Consider the following 22,926-nt stretch of genomic DNA (forward strand, 5'->3'; position numbering starts at 1 on the left):
AGCCTTGGCGTCATTTATGTCCGGCCACAACGTTCAGGATAGGAAGGCATCCCATCACGCCCCTCTCTGCGCCGTAGGATCTCTTCCCCAACTCGGGCAGCCAACGCCACCCTTACAGCGGTCCTTAATCTACCATCGTCCCATCAGTCTCCGCAGGCCTATTCTCCCGCCAATGAGTTGTGCCGCGACACGAACAATTCTTGCTGCATATGGAGGTTTGGGGAAACAGCAGGCGGCAGAAGCAACGAAGCAGCAACGTTGAAGTCTTGGCCAATACTGCCAATACGGCAGATACCCAGGCTAGTGTGATGTGCTCGGTTAGCTCGTGGAGCGGATGGCTCCTTTTGGGCCCAGATGAATACGATGAACGAAAATGACGAGAAAAGGGTTGGCGTTTGTATATATCTCTCCCAAGTCGCACCCCGTCTAGACCTTCCATTCCATATTCTCTCAATTCAACTTCGTTCGGTCCCTAGCACCAACCCCGTTGTACTGTCATTCGTTCCTGAACATCTTCACTTCTTTTCTGTAAATCTTTTTGTTGTTCACCACTTTCACCATGCGTTTCACTACCACCTCCGCCGCCGCGGCTGTCCTGCTTGCGGCTTCCGCCCAGGCTAAGGGCGTCACCAGCGAGACCTCCGACCTTGACGGTTCCGTGTGGCAGGCCATCACTCCCGTTAACGCTCGCAACCCCCTTGAGATGGCCCGCAACCGCCCTACCAAGAGACAGTCCGGCTGGAGCCCCCCCTCTGATATCGCCTCGCCCCTGAAGGAGGTTTGGGACCACTGCAAGAGCACCTACTCCAACTTCTTCGGCTTCAAGAACTACGGATGGGACCAGGTCATGGCCACCAAGGGCACCATCAACGTCTGTGTCCGTTGGGAGTCCACTGCCTCCGTCACCGAGGCCCAGCGCAAGTCCGTTGCCTCCGCTCTGAACACCGCTCACCAGGGCTGGTACAAGTGGCTCTACGGCTACGACAACTTCCCTTACTCCGACATCAAGGTCAACGTTGTCGGCTGGGCTGTCAAGGACAAGAGCCTGCTCCAGGGTTCCACTGATGGCATCGAGGTCTACACCGACACTGATGCCGATGGCATTCCCCAGTGCGCCGAGTCTTGCGGCCGCTTCTTCAACCAGGACGGCGACTACAGCAAGTGCGCTGCCGGTGCTGACCGTCACTACGACCAGTCTCTTTGGCTCACCGACGGCATGTCTGGTGGTGCTGGTGGTGACTGGGGTCAGCGTATTGGCCGTGAGTACTTCATGGGTGCTCTTACTGGCAACGCCCACATTCTTATGCACGAGGTTGGCCACACCTACGGCCTGGATGACTTCTACGACTGGACCCCCACTGGTGTCACCAGCTTCATCATGAACGCCGGCTCCGCTGCCGAGATCACCGACTTCGACGGCTGGATGCTCCGCAACTGGTGGTACGAGCTCTCCCGTGAGCGTGGCTGGCAATCCGGCACCACCTCCGGCTCCGGCAACGGCTCCGCCACCACTGCCGCCCCCGTCGCTTCCGCCACCCCTACCAAGAAGGCCATTGTCGTCGAGTCTGCTGCCGCCCAGTCTACTGAGGCTGCCAGCTCCGACTCCTCCGCTGCTGCTGCCGGTCCCTGGGGCCAGTGCGGTGGCTCTGGCTGGACTGGTCCTACCGCTTGCGGCACTGGATTCAAGTGCACCAAGAACAGCGAGTGGTACTCCCAGTGCACTATTGCTTAAACGCCTGAACAACAACAATACCCACCTTCGGGCACGAGGATCGACTCGAAAGAGGCAGTCTGCTGTACATATCGACGCCTCTCTCTGGTCATTACTTTGTTGCCTAGACATCTCGCCTTTAACGAGGACAACTTCCTGTTTATAACCATTTGACCCAAGTGGTCCTTCTTTCTTCCGTATATAATACCATCACTCTTTGAAGAGTTCAAAAATCGTGTTCCGAGTAAGCGTGACTTCGTCTGCATGTGCCATGGGCGACTGAGTTGTCCACGGGCAAGGAAAGACCATTTCTATGATGCCATCCATGAATAGCCGTGTCCCGGACAAGTCTTCGACGGATGGAGAGTGACCGGAGATTAAGAAAGGCACTCGTAATGATGCTTGGTTTCATGTGCCACGTCTGAGTTCAAAGATGTCCGGTGTCAACTGCCGAGTCGTTGACGAGGAGAGGATGTATGAAAAAGAGGTTCGCGGAATGGCAACCATTTATATGCCATTTTTGAGGCACCTTGATGGACATGGCTCCTCACGTGAGATTTGATTCCCTGCCAGACGATCAGACGGCGATTACGGTTTGCAAGACAACCCAGGAGGCCTGCAGCAGACAAAGAAGTACTCGCCCAGAGGCGATATGCATAATTTCATGCGTCAGCATGTCAGATGTAATCGCTTGAATAGGGGAGAGAGATCAGAAATGATTTCAGATTCCAGTTAGCTGGTCAGTAGTGGTGCACTACTTCTGCAAATACTGAGATTTTAAGCGTGATGTCATGCCCGTTTTGTGATATTTTGACTTCGGAAGTCAATGATAGAGGGGGAAGAGGCCAGGTGCTTTCGGAAAGAGCAGTGCTGTCGGCTTGTTGTCGTTGAGCAGTCTTAAGTCGAAAAGTCCCGTCTTTCAATGCACCAAAAGCAAATATATATTTTACGAAGAGGAGCAGGTAGATCGCTGGTATTGGCATACACTGTTTATTGTATCTACGACGTCAAGAAACGAGAGCCTCACTTCAGAGCCTCATGCTATACGGAACACTTGCAGCAAGCAAGGTGCACTAAACTTCCGCTGAAGGTGCATAAGCTAAGCTGGGTTGAGGTAAGGACATGCAGCAAGATTTTCATCGATGATCTCGAACCCAATTATGTTGCAAGCTGTCTGCCTCAGGGGACAGCCGTCGAAAGGTCTAGGGATCCGGCGACCGTCGAAATCCGACATTGGGAATTTAGGAATGCTGCGATTTCCAGGTTCGTTCCTGGACCGTACGGCCGACCCTAATTTCGCCTCAGCCAGCGCCGTGGGGGAACTAACCAACCGCTGCAAATCGCTGGCTCGAAAACCCTGACAGAATCAACAAAGGAACTAAAAAACGGCGCATTCCAGGCTCTTTTACCATTCTCATTACGCACTTGAAACTACCAAACCGAGGTTTGGCCTTCGAGCTTGAACTTTCAGCTATGCCTCTGCGGCCGGCGCCGACGTCCGCAGGACACCGGCGGTAGTGTTCCTGTTGGTTAAAATTTTCACCACTGTTTTCTTCCCGCTGAAGAGGGTGCCACCGGCGGTCAGGGCGCCAATGAGCGCTGCTGAGGCCACCACGCCATGCTAAGGATCCCGGCGTGACTCACGGACGACCGCCGGAGATGTTGGCCGGCGGGGCAAGCAAGGGCGTGGAAGGCGAGCTTATGTCCAGGGGCACAATAGGCCGTTGGACTTCTTAAAGAAGCCCGCCTACCGATCGCGCAAGACAGCCTTTGATCACGTCTTGGGTCGCCACACCACGATTTCCCTCTCGGTATAAGACCCTCGGAGGGCCCTTTCGAGGGTCCTTTACCAGCATGTTTTCAGAGACTCGGAAGTGAGAAGTAGGTATATTGGTCAGCTCGCTGACAAAAGCCGGGTATTATTATCTACCACTGTGTGGTTCTTTCTCTTATTTCTGACGCAGCAGCGCCTCATCAACATCGTACACATCTTTCATCTTTTTTCTTTAACTCATTTTTTCACTCATTGACGACGGCCAGCAACAATGCCGCGCCTCACACCACCGGCCCATTCCGGCTCGCACCTTAGACCAAGTTGGTCGTCTGGTGGGTGATGACAAGGCCGGCGACGGCGGCGGAAGTCAAGGTCGACATGACACCGGAGATCAGGGCAGAGATGGCCATGGCACTGACATCACCTCCACGGCTGGGAGCAAGCTGGCCCAGGATACCGATCTGGATACCCAGGGAGCCAATGTTACCGAAACCGCAGAGGGCGTAGGTGGCAATAAGCTGAGAGCGGGGAGAGAGGTCGTTGTAAGGGGCCTCCTTCATCGCAGAGAAAGCAACGTACTCGTTCTGTGAAAAGGGAGATCAGTACCTGAAAAAGTGAAGACGTCAGTCTGGGGGATTTCACTTACAGCGACGACCTTCATGGCGATCAGGCGGGCGACCTTGAGAAGGTCACCGTTGCGAGGAACACCCAAGAGGAAGGCAATGGGGTAGAAGATGTAGCCGGTGATGAGGTTGAGGGTAAGAGGAGGCTCGTTGATGTTGATGTAACGTCCCCACCAGCTCAGCAGACCGTCGACGAGGCCAATGAAGGCCAGAATGCACAGAATCGAGGCAACAATGGTACCGGCGATCTTGATACCGAGCCAGGCACCGTTGGCAAAGGCGTGGATGGCGTTCTTGGCCTCGTGCTCGTCATCATCGGGGATCACGACCTTTCCGGCGGTCAAGGTCTCCTCGTTCTCGGGGTAGCGAAGCTTGGAGATGGCGATGGAGGCGGGGATGGACATGACACAGGACGACACCATGGCCTGGGCGTTGAGACCCAGGTTGATGTAAGCGACGAGGGTGGAACCAGAGATGGTAGCGAAACCGCAAGTCATGATCTGGTGAATCTCGGCCTTGGTCATGTGGGGAACGAAAGGACGAACCAACATGGCAGACTCGCCCTGACCGATGAAGGGAGTGGCAGCAGCGACGACGGCTTCGGCACCGGACACGTGCAGAGCCCAGAAGACGAAGGTAGCGAACTTGCCGATGAACCACTGCAGGAAGCCGATGTAGTAAAGAACCTGGACAATGGCGACGAAGAAGATAATAGGGGGAATGACACCGCTAATGAACCAGTGGAGGTCAATAACGCTATCGGCAGTCAGGAAAGCAGTTCCCTGGTTGGCGAAGCCGAGCAAGTCGCCGGCACGGTCCGCGATGAACTTGAAGATGTCGTAGCCGACGCCGGTGCGGAGCACGAAGAGCGCAATGATGTACTGTGACAGCATGCCGCCAATAACCGGGCGCCAGTTGACGCGCTTACGGTTGGCGGAGGTGGCCCAGAAGCAGAACAGAATGACGATCAGACCGAAGATGGAAACGGCACGGTTCTCGCGCGTGTTATCGGCAGACTCCTCGGAGACGAAAGAGCCGACAAGAATGACGGCAATGGTCGTAGCAGCGCCGGCAAGAGTGCGGAACTTCTCGGGGATGACGCTGTGGACGAGGCCGGCCGAATGTTGCCAGACGAACTTGATGGGGCGCGAGACATAGGAGCTGGGGACGTAGAAGAAGACCAGACGAAGCATGATACCGAGCCAAACGAGGAAAGGCACAACCCAGTTCTTGTCGTTGCGGTGCAGGACGAGCGAGGCGATCCACCAGCCGGTGAACAGGCAGAAGATGAACAAGTGGACAGTCCACTTGTGCTTCTTGTAGAAAGTGCGAACTCTGGAGGGCTTCTGAGCACCCTCCTGCTCGGAGGGCGTCATGACACCACCCTTCTCGCCATCATAGTCGGGTGGGCCACTCAGCTTGTCCGGGTTGCCCTTCTCGATGTCGTGCGGCTCACTGTGGTCGTGAAGATGGCTCTGGTGGGGAACGGTCGAATCGCCGGTGCGGGAGTAGACTACGTTGTCGGCGTGGCCCTTGGCATCAACACGGTCGGAGTGGTGCAGGTGGTGATGCTGGTGCTGGTTGGAGATTTCCAGCGCCGGGTCCGAGTTGCGACGGGTCGGGGTGACGGCCGGGCTATTGCTGTCGGAGGCGGTCTTGTTGACCTCGGTGACCTGGGAAGCCATGGCTGCGGAATAGGGTTTCGGGTCGCACCGGTGGCTTTGACAAGAGACAGGACGGAGGGAGAGGGACTTGACGGCAAGCGTTTGCGCTTGGCTTGGCCTACTCGGAAAAAAATCAAGAGAAATTTTTCAACGAGTATCGGTAGTGGCAGAGGGTGGTGGACCACGGGCTAGCACAGTTGAGGGCTTGCCTGGGTATTGTTGAAAAGAAACGACCACCGATCAGACGGCTCTGCTGCTCATGAAGAGGCGGAGGGGGGCACTGGAGAGCTTGCTGCACGAAACAGACGAGAACCACGAGACAGGACCCTGGATTGACGCGTCCTGAGGGGAAGCCCTTTTTAAAAATTCCCAGTGCGATGATCAAGAAATCCGAGAGTAGTGCCGAGGCTAGGCTAGGACGCAACGATCCTCAACTTACTACGGAGTGCTACGGTAGCTTATCAGCAACCCGGGAGCCAGGCCCAGGCCGGGCAGGCATTTGGGAGTGTGGGATGGGGATGGACGAGCAAGGATCCATGGGAGTTCGCCGCCATTTGATCGAGCTGCGCGCGCAGCGGCAGGTGTTCAGGACGATGCAGGCTGCTCACTCGTCGCCCTCTTTCTCCCGCGTCGGTTGCTTGCCCGCCTGGGTGTGGAGGAAGGGAAGAGCCCTCATGTGGCTCGGTGCCTATTTCGGTGGATTGACCCAGATTCTGAACAGCGCGCAGCCAACGAGGGATGCGGGTTGGATGGGTGACAGGGTTGACGGGGGTGGGATTGACAAACAATGGTGGTACAAGAGATACAAGACGGCCAGGGTAGCTAGGGAGAAATGGAGGTCGAGGAGGGGACTTTCAGTCATGGTAAGACGATATCTCGGAGGGGGGGTTGCCACCATCGGTCATGTTTTTCAATTCTTGTCAAACGATTCCCCTCTTCAATCCCAAGTTGCCAAGTCTCTTTGGTGCTGTTGAGAGTATTCCTCTTCTTCGCCTGTTGCGAAGAGCTGAATCTATTCAGAGGAATGGTTCATACACAGCGGTGTTCCTCCCGCTGAATCAGTCGCGATTAGAGATGCCAGGTCCAACAAAAGTTTTGCGCTGGACCCCAGGACTCAGGTCCCGCGACCGCGATAAGGATCGAATTTTTTATTGCGGCGTGCGGGTGGCATGACAAGGATTGTGGGAGGACCGAACACTAGCACAGACTTCGCGCAGACCCGGACCAAGCCAACTAGCTCTGCAATGTGAGTGGCAAAGCCAACGGCGCGCTTCCGCTTCTGGAAGGTTGATGGAACGATGGAGACGCGCAGTGGGGTCGACTGAGATTGGAGAGACGAGACTGGCCGTTGGAAGGCTGGGCGAGCAGGCCGGCTAGCAAAAGGGCAGGGCTAGCTTGTGGTGCCGGGTTCGTTTGCATTTGTCTTTGCCCGGCGTTGGATTGGACTGCCTTGGGGACGACAAGAGATGCTGTATCCAGTCGGACGACACGCATGAATCATGGTTCCGAGTCTGCTTCTGTCTTCGGTGACCGGGTGAGCCAACTCATTATCGTCGTCTCACAGACAGGCACACAGAAAGAGAGAGAGAGAGAGAGCCCAGGAGAGAGACACAAGCGCACACCAGCACCAGCTTGGCTTCCGGGGCAGCCAATGACCGTGTGGCAATGGCAGCCGGGGACGGCGTCGGGCAACGATGATTGAAAGCCTCCTGATAGGCTCAACACCGGCCTTGTCCTGTACGATGAAGGTGTGGCAGATCCTTCCGTTCTCCTGGGCGCGACTAAACATTTTGATGGCTGCTAGGGGCCGAGACCCCAAGACACGCCAGTGCACTGCGACCCCCAAACCGCTGCTAGAGCACGGAGGCATGCGGAGAATTGGGACTGGTTGGAGATAGCTGCTTCAGCCGCCCCGGCGCCACAAACGCCATGGATCGAGGGGAAGGGAGGGGAGAACAAGACGTCGTGGATGCTGATATGGGTTGTCTCGTTCGGTGTCAGTTGCTCGTCTGCTGTTCTGGCCACTGTCTGCTCACATACTCTCCCGATTGTCTGTTCTGTTTTCGACCTTCTTCAGACCAGATACCGGCTGAGCATAGCAACGCAGGACTTGGTCCGCGAAGCTTACGGTAGTCTCACGCCCAGCATGTGGCGGCTGATAGCCAGCGGGAAGGGTGGTGAGATCGGCGATAAGACGTCCTTGGGCCCTGTAATAGTAGGTGCGGACTGAAGCCGCCTGAACCTGCGAGTGACTCGTAACTCGGGGGACCCCGTCCGGTGTCAAGCTGGCATTGAGACGAGATGAACGCTTTAGATTAGCGAACAGTCGCCGTCATCAATCACTCAGCGCAAGCGACGCCAATTCCAAGGGATGTCCGGGCAACGCGTAACAACTGAACCTCCGCGAGTCCTTGTCTCATTTGCAGTCCACGATGATAACAACCACTATCCCTCCCCTTAGCACCATCCTTCTCCCCTCATTTTGGCCTTAGCTGCTCTGTCGGCTGGGGCCGAGAACATAAGCATGAACGGGGGTTCACCAGAGACTATCAGTTGTCACGCATCTTCTAGCAGGCTATCCAAGAGAGGAACGGACATTGAAGCAGAAGCACCAACAGAGGCACCTTGTTGCATCTGCCATCCGCAATCCCAGCATCTCCAGCTGCCACCTCCCCAACCCGGCCCTAGGAACTCGCGCTAGGATGCCATACGCGCAGGATATAGGACAGACTGACGCGCAAACGGTGTGGCAGGCCCCACGCCACCCCGGGGAAGCGATCAGTGCTAAGGTTCCCGGGCTTTTGACAAGTTGCGACTTGCGTCGTATCTCTGCCCAATTCAGTCAATGACCGCGTGCGCTTACAGCCTACAGATTGGCTAGAGACAAAAGTGCCATGCCTTTCCCACACTCCCCCAGGTATCTCTGCATTTCAGCTTCGGCCGGCTCCGCTTCTTGGACGGGTCCGTTGGTGAGCCCCCAGCGTAAAACCGCTGCGTAATTGAAGGCACGTGAAGGGATCAGGGTGATAAGCTCTAGGTGAGCTCCGATCCTCTATTCTGGGTCCTCGATGGTCTCCGTCGGTCTCCGGTGACCTTCGTCAAGCATTTGTCGAATGTGCGCGCGTAGCAGCCACACATCTGGTTCTCAGTGTGGAAACCTTCGTATCTAATGCTTCAAATGGATCGCAATTGGATTGACGTCCAGACAGTAGTCCCAGCCGAGACGTTCGGACAAGGCCCTCAACAGGATAGCATTTCTTGAAAGCTCTGATAAGCCGGTTCATTCGGATGCCAGCGTCGCGGATCCAGAGACGCTACCACGTGTGTGGTATCCGCCCCCAGATCCAGCAGGACGGCTGGGTGCCAGCGGCTTTGCCCTTCTTCTCGGCCGGCTGGGCGACTCCGCTTGCCGGCGTCGCGGCGGCAGCTCGCGGGCGCACATTTTTGAGCGTGGTCCTGGTTCCTGGATGCACGTCTCTCACCCTCGTTCTTTGCAAACATGACCCTACCGCAGAACATTCGTTAGCAGTTTTTCTCCAAGCAGGCGACATTGATCTACGTATGCCACGTGCTTTTTTGTCTTACTCCTGCAAGATGCCAACCTGGAGAACCCGCTTCTCGCAACTATTGATGATTGATAAGATCCGGCCGGCGTCTTTATTGAATCACTGTTCGGCACGGTTCATCTTGCCAGCAAACTCGACAGAATTATAACATACGGACGGCATTCCATCTGCACACTAATCGCTCAATCCACCCATTTTCTCATGAGACTGGCGGAGGATAGACCAATTGAACGGCGCCGATTAGCTGCATCCTCTGCGGCACGTCGCTCCCTTGAGCTGTGCATCCCTGACTATCACCGAAGTCCCATTACGGGCGGTAAGACACCGTCGTGATGCGATCGCACGTCGAAATTACATGAGATAGAATAAACCCAACTCGAAATGGTCGGTCATTGTGTCGTTGTCAGACGAAGAGCGCCAGGTGTAAGAGACGTCGATATTGGCGCACGACAGAGCACTACACCATAGTCTTCACACTATGCGAAACTAAAGGGTGTACGGGTGTACACAAGGCGTTCAAATGACATGTGACTGGATGTCTCGCGCGTGAATATGAGGCCAAGATTCAGTCCGACGACCTCTTTAGGCAAGTTGGGCACATGCTTCACATCTTTCGGGTCGTGCAACTCCTCTCGATCACATCATGAAATTGGGAACCATGCCTTAGGGAGTGCTTTCACACAGGCTCAGTTATTCTGCTGCATCAAGAAGAACTAAGTGGCCTTGTATCATTGTTTCAATCGTTGAGCATGCTTCATTCCAGTAAAAAGATCATATCAGCTCTTCCTTGGGACCAACGTCCCGCAATGTGGGTATCAAATGTTCTCAGCAACAGCGCGCTCGCTCTTCTCCTCAACCTCCGTCTTGTAGCTCTTGAAGTCGCGTGCAGGGACCTTCTTCATAAACATCTCATCAAGCTCCTCGTAAGACCTGCCGGCAACCTCGGGCTGGTATAAGAAGAGGTAAACTGTGGACAAAATGGAGAAGGCACCAAAAATGAAGGCAACCTTCGCCTGCAAGTTCGCTTGGTCGGGGTTGAAACTAGTATTCATGTTAGTGCTCGTCCTCAGCAAAGGTATCTCACAGGTCCACTCACAGGAAGGGAATGACGAAAGCCCACATGGTCTGGAATCATAGCTGTTAGTCAAGGCTAATTGAAGAAGTTCCAGAGGAAAATCACTCACGAAGAGGGCATTCTGAAGAGCCAAGGCCATAGAGGCAGTCTTCGCACGAAGTCGAGATGTGGCAACCTCGGTCAACAAAGAGTAGGCAGTTGCGCCAATGGTGACGTTGTAGAAGAAGCAGTAGATCAGGAGCAGCGCAACTGTTCCCTTCACGGCACCAGGAGTTCCAGCGACGGCAAGACCACCAGTAATCATGAGCAGGGTGGTGAGAATGCACATGCCGTAGAGCGTCAGCCCCCGACGGCCGACTCGGTCGATGAGGAACCAGGAGACAACATTGCCAAGCATCGAAATGACTTGTTGGACGATCGCCAGAATGAAGCTCTCTTGGGTGCTGTATCCAGCCAGCTGTTGGTAATATGTGCTGTAGGCGGACACGAAGTAGACTCCACACAGGGCCTGGATGCTCAGGGGCATGACGGAGATGACAGTGCGACGCAAGTTTGACTTGCGGAAACACTCGGCATAACTTGCGCCTTCAGTCTCCTTGCGCACCTCGGCCAAAGTGGTCGTGATAATGGAGAGACGTTTCTCGGCTTGTACTGCGTCGTAGCCAAGACGGCTCAGGGACTTCATAGCCTTCTGCATTTTGCCCTTGTTCACCAGCCACCACGGGGACTCTGGCATGAAGGCCAATACCAGAATTCCCAACCCACTCACACCATATTGAGAAACGAAGATAGCTCGGTAGGCCCAGCGGTCCTGGCGAGCACCTGTCGCGTTGACAATGAGGGAGACGATGAAAGGTCCGATTGTGAAAGCGATGGCAGCGGCGGCGGTCAGGATACCACGAAGAGCCAGAGGCGCGATCTCGCCGATGTACGTCATGCTGACGGTAATGAAGGCGCCAATGGGAAAACCTGCGATAAACTTTCCGGCAAAGAACATTTCATTGGTCGTGCTGGTAGTCTCGAGTGTGATTCCGACGAAGATGAAGATGTAGCTGATGAAATATGTCCACTTTCGGCCGATGATATCTGTAATATAGCCAGCACCAATGGATCCAATGACGGCACTGTAGATGAAGTTGTCAGCAATTGATCTATCATAATCGTGTATTGGTGTCACTCACGATGCCACCGGCGCTCCACTGTAGGCAGATTGCCATTTCGCGGGAAGTACATAGTCGCCATTGAATTCGTTGCCAAAGTCTTTGCGGAACTCGGGGATACTCAGAATGCTGCCGCCCGCCTGGTTGTCGAAACTGGTGAGGATAAGGACGTAGATGGCGTAGACACACCACAGAAACGCCCAAGGCTGATTCTTGATGGCCTGCAAAGGAGTCTCCACGTGATCCTCGGCGGTGGCAGCGTGGCCAATCTCCTCGACGTGTTCGCCCTTGGCCGCGGCGATATCGTCCTTTTCGGCGACAATGGGCGTCTTCGACGCTTCAAGGTTGTGTTCGGCCATGGCTGGCTAAGTAATTGGTGCGGTGATTCCCCGGGCAAAGAAGTTTAAACTGCTGAAGGATTCTGGGGGTGGCCCCGACGATCTGGGGAAGCTGAGGAGACGAGTCTGGGGAACTGGGTCCGAAGTTACGGTTTTCCGGGAATGGCCCCGGTTCTTATTCTCAGGAACGATTTGCAACTGGATCTGTTTGAGGGAATTGTAGGCACTTCCTCGGATCAAAGTCGTTCGAATGATGGGCCGAACAGAGCCCATTATTTGGGGCTCTTCCTCGAAAGAAGACTTCAGCCCCGAGTCCTGGGCCGAGCGTGAACGCCTCCAGCCCAAGAGTGGCCTGAAAACCCAACCAGATGGCTGACTTCCTGCGGGGGAGGGGCCGGTTTCTGCCCATGTCGGACTGTGTTCGCATGATGCCAGTGCGTTTCAGTGATGGCGCGGAATTATGGCCGGCAATATGTTTACCAAGGAAGAGAGTCAACAACATGCCTGGTAGTTGGGTCTGCCTGAGTCAGTATCTCTTCCGAAGAAAAGCCTTGGGACTCGTGGTTGGCTATCTTTTGATGTTGTCTAACCTATTTAGGGGTGTTGTGAGGATCCTTGAGATGAACTTGGCCGTGGCCCTGGTCGTCAACAGCGGCAGGGCCTGGACCAGACGTGTCAATGACCCGTCTTCTCGGTCCTAATCTGGGGACCCCACAGTAGCGTGCAATTGCCGACGGTTCTTTGTGGAGAATACCACGAGGACGCGGGGTTCGACCCGGAAAGTTGGCTGTCGTTCATGTTACCTTGGCAAGCTGTTGCTCAAAAACGAAAAGCGCGCTTCTTTACCAGGTTTCTGAACGCGATGGTAGTGCGTAAAAGAGTTCTAATCGCGCGTTGTAGACATTTGGTGTCAAATTGAAGACAAGTCAAGCGCAATAAAACCAGGTGCAGATCATTTACAGCAACTGATGATGGCTGGGAAGCCAATGGTGTGACGGCAGCTCGGCATCATGCTAATGTCTAAAGACCCTCTTTCATCTGAAGACCGGCTTCGATCTAATGACCACGCCAAGGAGAAAAATTGGCAAGAAAACCTGAACTAATTCTGTAAACACCTCAAAATAACCTAGTCTTACCGCGACTTCACCGCAGTTTTACCGCAGTTGAACCCTTGGTGTCCGCGTGATCGATGTTCCAGACTCGGCTTGATTCACAATGTCCGAGGTCACCGCATTCTTCCCCGCAAAACATGACTAGGATCTCCCCACGCCGACTTCGCGATGACGAGGCGGGCCCAATTGAGCAATCGGAAGCGGCAGCCACACTTTTTGCTTTGCCGGACAAGTGGGTTTGACTGCCTTTCTCGGGAGGATGTCACACCGAAGCGTTTACGAATGCTGTTTGTGATCGTGGCGTGTCAAAAACAACATTAACCAGCTTCAACCCATGCTTTCAGCTGTAATTCCAGACCACATAGACGGGCGCGTCAACCAAAGCAGGACGTCCAGCACGCCATTCCTTGTCAAGCTAAAATAGTACAACATCCAACCTCAGACCATCATGTCTGATGCACCCGAGGGCATGGTCGCGAGCGTTCTCCCGACAAGATGGAACCGAGAATTCGAAAAGGTCGCCAACGACCTCTGCCCCGAATTGCACAGATGGGCTCGCACACCTCAGCGAGTTATCAAGTTTGACCAAGACGACACCCAGTACTTTGGTGTTCGTGCTGCGCCGGCGGAATGCACTATCGACCAGCTTCCGTCCAAGACTTGGGGAAAGGGAGATGAATTCATTCTCGACTTCGGCGTCCACATGGTGGGATACATATCGTTTCGTCTCGAGTCCCGAGGATCGCACATGGACGCACCTTGCAGGTTGCGCCTTACCTTTGGCGAGTCTCCGTTTGACGTGACCTTGGGCATGGACAACGTCAAGACTTGGATCAGTACCAGCTGGCTCCCGGACGAGGTCATCAACATCGACATGTGCCCTGAGCTAGTGACATTGCGCCGCCGGTACTCCTTCCGATTTCTCCGAGTTGAAGTCGTCGACACATCACCACTGTTCAAGGTTGTCTTTTCGGATATCAAGTGCGAGTGTGTGAGCGCCGTCAGCCAGACGCATTCACTGGAGGCGCTGGACTTTGGTGATGAGCTTCTCCGGAAGATTGACCATGTCAGCATCTCAACCTTGAGAGACTGCATGCAGACAGTCTTCGAAGATGGCCCTCGTCGCGATCGCCGACTATGGAGCGGAGACCTTCGGTTACAAGCTCTCGCAAACTACAGCACTTTCAAAGACTTCAACCTCGTCAAGCGCTGCATCTTCCAGTTTGCGGCCGTGGTTCGCGAAGATGACTCGGTGCCTGCATGCATCTTTGAGCAGCCGCAACTGACGCCTTCATCTGACTACATCGTCGACTACGACGCTCTCTTTGCGGCTATTGTCAACGACTATGTGGTGGCATCGGGTGACACCGCTGCCGGCCACTACCTGTGGCCGACCGTGCTTGGATGCGTCAAACGAGCGATATCACACCTGGACCCTGAAACTCATGCCTTTGATGAAACGAAGGGTGAGGGATGGAAGTTCCTCGATTGGCAACCCGGCTTGGAACATAGCGCGGGCGAGCATGGTGTCCTCCTGTACTGCCTCAAGGCGGCGAATGCTCTGGCCAAGGTCCTCGGCAAGGAAGCCCCTTTTGTGGATCTCGTGGCCCAAATGACCGAAGCAGCGAAGGTTTTTCTTTCACCAGAAAACGTCTTCGTATCTGGCCCCAAGGGTCAAGTGAGCTATGCCTCAGCATCATGGCTGGTCCTGGCCGAGGCCTTCCCAAAGGATGTGGCGCAGACTGCGCTGCTCAATACCCTTTCTCATCCTGAAGCTCTCAAGCCCCTCACACCCTATCTATGGCATCACGTATGCGATGCTCTTGCAACCGTGAGATGTTATGATAAGTGTATTGAGATCATGACAGATTATTGGGGAGGAATGGTCAAGGCTGGCGCTGATACGTTTTGGGAGTGTTACAACCCGGCAGACCCAAAGGCGAGTCCTTATGGCGATGCCAGAAATAACAGCTTCTGTCATGCCTGGAGTTGTACCCCTACCTACCTGCTAAGAGGGAAGCTGAAAGAGTTCGTGGGTGTGAAGGGTACGAAGACGGTGACCATGGGTGGCTTGGATGATAGCTGGATCCAGTCTCAAGTGAGCTGATCGACACCTTGCGAAGCTACCTGAGGCTGTTGATGAATCATCGCGGGACAGGGAACGACACATCAATCATAGACTATAGATCTGCGGAGAACATTATGATCATTTCCCGAATGATATGTGCAGCTTGGCTTTTCCAATAAAATATGTACAGGAAAATATGATCAGCTCAACAGGTGAGCAGTATGACTAGTGTATGTTCTAGTGACAGATCCGCTTAGGCAGAGCCCAGCAGAGCGGTCTTGGGCTTCTGGCCAGGGAAGAAGGTGGTGGGCAGAGCAGGGATGTCGATGGAGGTCGAGAGACCAAGACCGGCGGTGATCTGGCCAGGCATGGTGGTGGCCTCGTAGTTGGCAACAGTCTTGGTGGTAGCGGTGCTGGTGTAGGTACCGGAGCCAGTACGCAGGCAATGTCCAGAGCCGAAGGCGTTCTCGCACTTGTCGACAATGGACGAACCAGCATCGGTCCAGATGTTGATGCTGGAGACGTCGATGTTCTCGCAGGGGACGGCAGCAGCGCAAAGGACGACAACGGGGCCGCGAGAAGCACCGTTGGCAGCAGTACCCTTCCAGTTGGAGAAGGTCAGGTTCTTGTACTCGACACCGCTACCCGAGACCTTGCTCTGTCCGGCCCAGGCAGAGTCGATCTTGAGGGAGTAGGCGTTGCCGTGACCGATGAAGTTCTCGAAGCGAGAGTTCTGGAAGACGCCATCACCACCGTTGTTCTTGATCATCATCATCTGGTTGGAGTTGACGGTGTAGATGTTGCGGTAGGTGATGTCGGAGATGGCGGTGTCAGCGCCGAGGGAGCCGATAGCACAGCCGCCAGACCAGTTGCAGAAGATGTCCTCGATAAGAATGTGGCTGGACTTGTTCTTGACGGTGACGCTGAAGACTTATTAGCCAAAATTCTGCCCATGTGGAACGGTCACGGAGCCTGGAGCCCGGCTATCGGTCCCGTCTGGCAAATGCGGCAGGCACCGCAAGACAGTGGCCGGGTTCAACCAAACCGATCTCACGGAGAAGAGATGTGAACTTACCACTCGTCCTTGTTGGTAACCTCGACATCGTGAACGTGGACGTTGGTGCAGGCCATCAAGTCGAGACCGTCAAGGCCACCCTCGTTTCCTCCGCGGATGATCATGTTGTAGACCTCGCCGTTCGTGCAGGTGTCCAAGATGATGTGGAAAGCGGGCGAGTCAACGAGAGCAATGTCATGCACGCTGAAGTTGGTGACGGAAACGAAGCGCAGGAGACGGGGTCTGCAAAGTCATGGTTAGAATTGCACGAACGCATTTTGTAGAATCGTCGGTCTCACCCATAGACACCCTTGCCCTCTGCATCTTTGTTAGCATCGCGACTACGTGAATGTAGTATGTTGACGACTTACGCTTGTGGAATTCGTATCCATAGCCCTGCATGGCACCCTTGGAGTTACCGCTGTAGAACTCAACATCGGTGGACTTCTGAACAATGATCATGTGGCCACCGGCAGTGCCGGTGCGGTAGATGGTACCCTCGAGGTTGATCGAGACACCCGAACCGCCGGAGAGCGTCTGCCAAGTGCTCATGCCCCATTCTCCGGACGGAATCAGGATCTCTCCGCCAGTCTTGCAGGCATCCCAGGCAGCCTTAAGGGCGGCGCCGATGTCACCAGTGGCACCGGTCTTGGCACCGTAGCTGGTGATGTTGCATGTCTTCTTGGCCGCCTTGGCTTCACGCGTGGTGGACGGTCCGACGGTGCCGGAGAGCTCGGCGGCGGCCCAGCCCGGGAGAATAGCGCCCAGCGCAAGGAGTGAAAGGGAAGCGAACTTCATGTTGGATTTTGTGAACGAATGAACGACTAACAGTCAAAAAAAAATGAGAGACACGGAATGGGAAAGGGAGTGACAAGAACAGCAAAACAGGCGACAGTTACCTACAGAGTACGAGAGGGACTCTTCGGGATGATAAATATGGGATTGCATCTCCTTCCGCTTCCTCCTTTTCCCCTCCTCCAACCCAAGCCGTCCAACAGACCACCGATCTTAGCTCGGGCATTCTTTTCCAGAACCAGCGCCGCGTCCCATTCCCGCCCACAGTCCCCACGATCCGACCATCGCTTGTGGGAAATTGTACGGAGAGCGGTGTTGAAACTCGCAGGCTGACCACAAATGGCACAAACTGGTCTACAGCCGGGATTCTAGCGCCGTGTTAATTAAACCAACAACACAGACAGTGGGCATGCTGCGCGCTCGCCTGCCCAAATGCCGTCCCAAACGGGGGCTACAGGTATGGAATAAAGTACTGAGTGGCGCTATCGGAGCCTGGCCACCAGGCGATTCTCCTCATCCCGGCTCCCCTGTCAGGGGTGTTGCCTGCCAGGTGACTGAACATCAGCATCCCTACTCAGCAACACGCCTTGTAATTCGCGAGTTCAATCTTTCCACGAACGACTTGTTGGAGAGTTTGCAGGGGCCTGCTGGGGAAGAGTGGTGAAACGAAAAGAAACGATGCCGATGAGCCGCGTCATTGTTGCAGTTCGTCCCGTCTTGGTCAAACAAAATCCCATTTGTTTGGCACACGCTGTCGAAGTCATCGGCCACGGAAAGATTAAAGAGGAGATCACGTCGCCATTTTCAATTTCTTGTCTGTTCATCTGCCCAGCGACACCCCGACTATTTGGAGATCACGGCATTGAAGACGATGCCGACCGGTTCAAGCAGATTATCTGACCGGCGTCATGTCCCAACAAAAGAACGGCATCCCACTGCCGGCAGCCTACCCCTGACGGCAGTCTAGCTCCTCGATTAAATTGCGATATGGTAGCATCAAACACACGCACTTTACGGCGGCCTTCTGCTTCCGGACGAGACAAGCTTCTAGCTGCCGTCCTCCCGGGGCCGTCGCCAAGTACCGTGCCGTCACGGTGAGGGCCCGTTGGTTCAGGCGAAAGAGGGGATGATGCATTTCGGACAGATCAAGATCCAGGATCGGTGGTTGATGGACCCTCAGGAATCGGGGAAAATTCTCCGTTCATCGCGCAACCATTTTTCTGATGCGTGCGACTCCATCGTGGAACCCTTTTACGGAGTGTTGGAGCAAACCCCCGCACGAGGCCTCGTAGTTGAAGATTATCAGTGAAATTAAAGTCTAGTCTCCATCGGCGCTGACTCGTAGTGGCCGATGACCACAGAACGACACGCAAACATGTTGTACTCGTACGACGCTGCAACGTGTCGGAGCTGATAACCAACTTATTAATATTGTGCACGCTCCAGTACCTTTTGATTTATGCCTGGCACGAGCGCGTCGCACAGCCCACTCTGCGGTTGAAGCATCAGAGACGGGAGAAATGAGGGCCTCACGGCTCGTTGTCATATTGCTCGTCGGCTGCATTCAGCTTGCATCCTGCGATAGCAGTCTCGTTTTGAGAATCAATGAAGGCTATTTCGAGAATACACAGGGTTCGCTATATAGCTAAGGGACCATAAACAACGCACGATAGCACCAATTGGCTTTTGCAGAAATCACGGACATTGAATAAGCCTCCACCACGCTTCTTCGGCATCTGACCACACATAGCCTTTAAGTGGCCTACCACTAAGATCTCGATAACCTGCAACTCTCCTCAGAATTCTTGTTGCCAAGAATAAGCTTACCATCCTTTCACTGCAGCTTCCGGCAGGCGACGAGCCACGAGGCTCGGAATCGGAGCCCGGGTACTCCTCCAGTCTGTGGCGTCTGACAGCGAGACTGCGCCGCCGCCTCCGAGGCGCTCGAGTTCTTCCTGTAGACCTAATGCAGTCTGGTTACCAAGGCTCTATGCCAGTCCTTCCCGCGTCTCAGCCCCAGAAACTCAGCCAGAACCTGCAGCTCAGCCCAGCTACGCTTATCGCGCTTGTTTGATTAGAGCTGCAACGCCTTGCATCCAGCTTTGGGCGAGTTTCCAAGCTTCCCATTGGATCCTTCTCGTCTAGTCCGGAGGGAACGACTGAGAGAGACAACAGAGTATGCAGGTCATGCAGCAACCCCATTATTAGCCTACTGCCGACACACAATGTGTACGGTTGTTCATCAGCCTCCACGGAGGATGCCGGCATTATGAGTCCCGGCCGGGGGAAGTGTAGTTTTCCGTGGTCAAACACAGGTACTTGAAGTGTGTTGGCTTACACTAGATCACAGCCCCAGAATAGAAGGCCTCACAGCCATAGCCCATCACAGACAAGTGTGCTGTCGCCTCAACATGGCTGGCGATCCGCAGTGTGACCTACCTCCATGTAGTCGGGTCTAGGAATACATGGAGAATAGTTCCCGAATATGGAATCCTACGTCCCTATTCTAAAATGAAGTTTATAAAATGATCGCGTCTTCTCCATTATGATGCCTATCTTCTCCTCTCATCATCAACACAGCTACTCAAGACAACTCAACAACCTCACCAATTTTCCTTCTCTCTTCTCCTTTGTGATTTCCTTATTTCCTTTGTGGATCTATCTCTTTAAGAAACTCGTACAAATATCCGATTATTCTCTTCACAAACTGAACTAGTCGAACCCTGCTTGATCTACTATCCATCCTATCATCCTCACCATGCATTCTTCCATCTTCTTTACCGTCTTCGCCGGCATCGTCGGTATCACTACGGCATCTCCTACCGAGTCAAACACTGATCCTACCGTCTGCGCTCCGGGTACCGGTTTCTTCCAATCCTGCAGCAATGGCTTCAGGGGCTGCTGCACAGCCGACGCTTGCACCATTGGGTACTGCCCCGATGTGACCGTCACCTCATCCAAGACTGCTATTGTTACGGCGACCCCCGTTCCCGAACACAAGGCTCACTGGCAGCCCGAGACCGTCTCCGATCCGACTGTTTGCAAGCCTGGCACTGGCTTCTTTCAGTCTTGCTCAAACGGCTTCAGAGGCTGTTGTAAGGAGGACGCCTGCACTTTGGGCTACTGCCCCCCTGCCTCTGAAAAGCGCGATGAGACTGTCTGCTTTCCCAACACCGGCTTCTTCCAATCCTGTGCCAACGGCTTCCGGGGCTGCTGCAAGGGCGACGCTTGCACTCTTGGTTACTGCCCCGATGTCCCTGCCACCGTTGTCAAGCGTGACGATCCGACTGTATGCGCTCCCGGCACTGGTTTCTTCCAGTCTTGCTCGAATGGCTTCCGTGGATGCTGCAAGTCTGATGCCTGCACTCTTGGATACTGCCCTTCCACCACTGAGAAACGCCAGGACCCAACCGTCTGCGCTCCAGGCACTGGTTTCTTCCAATCCTGCTCCAACGGTTTCCGCGGTTGCTGCAAGGCCGACGCTTGCACTCTGGGATACTGCCCATCTACCACCGAGAAGCGTCAGGACCCAACTGTTTGTGCTCCCGGCACTGGCTTCTTCCAGTCCTGCTCCAACGGTTTCCGTGGGTGTTGCAAGGCTGATGCTTGCACCATTGGCTACTGCCCTGACCTGAAGTTCCGCGAGCCTACCGTAAAGCGCGACGAGACCGTCTGCGCCCCTGGCACTGGCTTCTTTCAGTCTTGCAGCAACGGCTTCCGCGGATGCTGCAAGCAGGATGCGTGCACCATTGGCTACTGCCCGGATGTCAAGAGCTTCGAGACCGTTACGATTGCTCCCAAGACTTCGCCTACTCCTACGCCTGAAGCTAACCACGAGTGGCACGCTGAGCCCAAGAACACCGACCCGACTGTGTGTGCCCCTGGAACTGGCTTCTTCCAATCTTGCAGCAATGGCTTCCGTGGTTGCTGCAAGGCCGACGCCTGCACCATTGGTTACTGCCCCTCCAACTAAACATATACATGATTGAGGAGTTGTGGTATAGGCAGACTTTGTTAGATGATGGTATAAATTGCATTGCACCGGAGGGTTAGATCAGCATTTTGGCGTCTTTTAGGGATTCGTTTTCACGGCGTTTTGGCTACACATAATAGAACCACATTCCTTTGCATTTCGACGGCCCTGTTTTGCATGTGAGTCGTTTTTTACGACTGGATTGAGCTATTAGACCCCTCCATTACGCCAGATCGCACTTTGCCGACTTCATTCGTCTGACTTGTGCCTTGAGCGAGTTTCCACTTCTGAATAGGAGTTTCTGTTTTATGACCAGGCGCAAGCTCATTGGACAGACTAGTTACTACATCTTTGGTATGAAGAGCACATGGATACCATGATAGACTTTCGCCTTGGCCTACGTGTAGACCTTGTGAGGTTTCCGAATAACGGTGGTCCAATAAGGGTAGCCTCCTATGTCGTGATTGAAGAAGGAGTACAACTTCTCTCACGTGGTACTCCAACCCAGTGTACATATTAAATGACAGAATGATGACTGCAAGTCCCTCTGTAGTTGTTGCGACCTGCCGGACCGTTTAATACATGGGACGTTGTAATTTGTAAACTCTCGACCAGTCGCGGACGTCGGACACGAAGTGCGCGAGCTGTCCCCGCAAAACAAGATTAACGAGTTTCAAGTTGACATCAGCTGAAAAACCTTATCTATGCTTCCTCTAGGACCGTCTGTCAGATGACAAGGCTTGGTTAACATTTCGGACGATTGATCTGATGGACGAGGTCCCTTATTGGAACAGCAAAACGTCTGCATCGGGATATCACAAAGCCAGGTCGATATCTTAGAACTTCTTGTGCATTCTGTCATTACATTATACTAATATGTACTTTGCATCATCTCATGACTTTCAATCTCTTGTCGAGATGATATTTTTCCTCCTCTGATCCTTCTCCACCGTAGCAATTTCACCCATTTAAGGGAGGTTCTGGGGAGCGTAGCTCTGGTCGGGGTTGACAGCCTGGCCGTTGACAAGCTGCTTGTCGGTGTAGGCGGGCCAGACGATGAGCTTCTGGTCGGTGACCGAGAAGGTGGTGAAACCGGCATCGGGGCCGAATTGGCCGCTCCAGCCAGAGGTAACGGTGTAGGCGCCGCACTTGGCGTTGGAGGCAGCTCTGCTGGCGGGAGAACCGGTGGTGGTGAAGGCGCAGGCAGTGGCGTCCGCCGTGTGGGTGTTGATGGAGAAGCTGTAGTTGCAAGAGGTGTCCTCGGCGTTGCAAGAGCGAGTGAACTTCTCAATGGTCCACTCGGGAACGGCGGCCATCATGGACTTGGAGTCACGCTTCTCGACGGGGGAAGCGGAGGCGGCGGCAGCAGCCAGGGCAGAGAGGAAGATGTTGGTGATCTGCATTTTGGAGGTTGGGGGTTGTAGAGAGTTGAGTAAAAGTAGTATTAAGGTTGTGGATTGGTAATTAAGGTGGTAGTGATTGTCCTGTTGGAGTGATGATCCAAATAGCTGCTTCTGGGGAGGAATCTCTGGTCTTTAAGTATTGCTCTGGATGTCAAGGGGTGTGCCCTTTGGAGGACTGCACGTGAAGGTGCCTGACAACGTGAACGCTCTGCCGAGAGACTCGAACGATTCGTAAAGTGACGTTGCCATCGTGTTCCGGGTCGCATTCTGGGAACCGAGAAACCGTGGAGCATTCGGCCGCTTAGCCACCCAGTCACCGCTTCCTTCGTGCCGTCATTCCATTATGACAACAATGCCAAAGTGACATGACCTTGAAGGTAGGCGACTATGCGATCAGGAACTTGGAAGTTACTCCGGGTGTCCAGGAACCTCGCTTAATTACGTATTGAGTTCATTCTGACAGCGAAAGTGGCTCAACCGGGTCCAGCGCATCGCCTAGAAGCCAGGTTATCCAGCCACCAAAGCCCGTTTTGTTGAATGGTGGCTAGTGAGGCTAGGACAACACAACTGACAACCCAGGACTGATTCTCGTATTCAAGGTCGCATGCAT

General features: G+C 54.2%; 7 protein-coding genes across 7 annotated transcripts; 3 read left to right on the top strand and 4 right to left on the bottom strand.

The window, feature by feature from the left end:
* Positions 1–559: 559 nt before the first annotated feature.
* Positions 560–1,732, top strand: COL26b_006032 (uncharacterized protein; the record flags this gene model as incomplete). Its single annotated transcript, XM_053178860.1, has 1 exon — positions 560–1,732. One exon carries the CDS (start codon positions 560–562, stop codon positions 1,730–1,732), a length of 1,173 nt encoding a protein of 390 aa, XP_053037167.1.
* Positions 1,733–3,796: 2,064 nt separating this feature from the next.
* Positions 3,797–5,793, bottom strand: COL26b_006033 (uncharacterized protein; the record flags this gene model as incomplete). The annotated part of the gene is made up of 2 exons (XM_053178861.1): positions 3,797–4,069; positions 4,132–5,793. 2 exons carry the CDS (start codon positions 5,791–5,793, stop codon positions 3,797–3,799), a joined length of 1,935 nt encoding a protein of 644 aa, XP_053037168.1.
* A 4,360-nt stretch (positions 5,794–10,153) lies between these two features.
* COL26b_006034 (uncharacterized protein) lies at positions 10,154–11,932 on the bottom strand (the record flags this gene model as incomplete). The annotated part of the gene is made up of 4 exons (XM_053178862.1): positions 10,154–10,379; positions 10,435–10,463; positions 10,523–11,537; positions 11,595–11,932. The coding sequence occupies 4 exons, from the start codon at positions 11,930–11,932 to the stop codon at positions 10,154–10,156; spliced, it is 1,608 nt and encodes a 535-aa protein (XP_053037169.1).
* A 1,539-nt stretch (positions 11,933–13,471) lies between these two features.
* On the top strand, positions 13,472–15,130 carry COL26b_006035 (uncharacterized protein; the record flags this gene model as incomplete). The annotated part of the gene is made up of 1 exon (XM_053178863.1): positions 13,472–15,130. One exon carries the CDS (start codon positions 13,472–13,474, stop codon positions 15,128–15,130), a length of 1,659 nt encoding a protein of 552 aa, XP_053037170.1.
* Positions 15,131–15,344: 214 nt separating this feature from the next.
* Positions 15,345–16,943, bottom strand: COL26b_006036 (uncharacterized protein; the record flags this gene model as incomplete). The annotated part of the gene is made up of 4 exons (XM_053178864.1): positions 15,345–16,014; positions 16,167–16,388; positions 16,445–16,463; positions 16,517–16,943. The coding sequence occupies 4 exons, from the start codon at positions 16,941–16,943 to the stop codon at positions 15,345–15,347; spliced, it is 1,338 nt and encodes a 445-aa protein (XP_053037171.1).
* Positions 16,944–19,698: 2,755 nt separating this feature from the next.
* On the top strand, positions 19,699–20,913 carry COL26b_006037 (uncharacterized protein; the record flags this gene model as incomplete). The annotated part of the gene is made up of 1 exon (XM_053178865.1): positions 19,699–20,913. The coding sequence occupies one exon, from the start codon at positions 19,699–19,701 to the stop codon at positions 20,911–20,913; it is 1,215 nt and encodes a 404-aa protein (XP_053037172.1).
* Positions 20,914–21,881: 968 nt separating this feature from the next.
* COL26b_006038 (uncharacterized protein) lies at positions 21,882–22,316 on the bottom strand (the record flags this gene model as incomplete). The annotated part of the gene is made up of 1 exon (XM_053178866.1): positions 21,882–22,316. One exon carries the CDS (start codon positions 22,314–22,316, stop codon positions 21,882–21,884), a length of 435 nt encoding a protein of 144 aa, XP_053037173.1.
* Positions 22,317–22,926: the final 610 nt, after the last annotated feature.

Source organism: Colletotrichum chrysophilum (assembly GCF_026319265.1).
Source record: "Colletotrichum chrysophilum strain AFK26 chromosome Unknown scaffold_43, whole genome shotgun sequence".
NCBI lineage: Eukaryota > Fungi > Ascomycota > Sordariomycetes > Glomerellales > Glomerellaceae > Colletotrichum > Colletotrichum chrysophilum.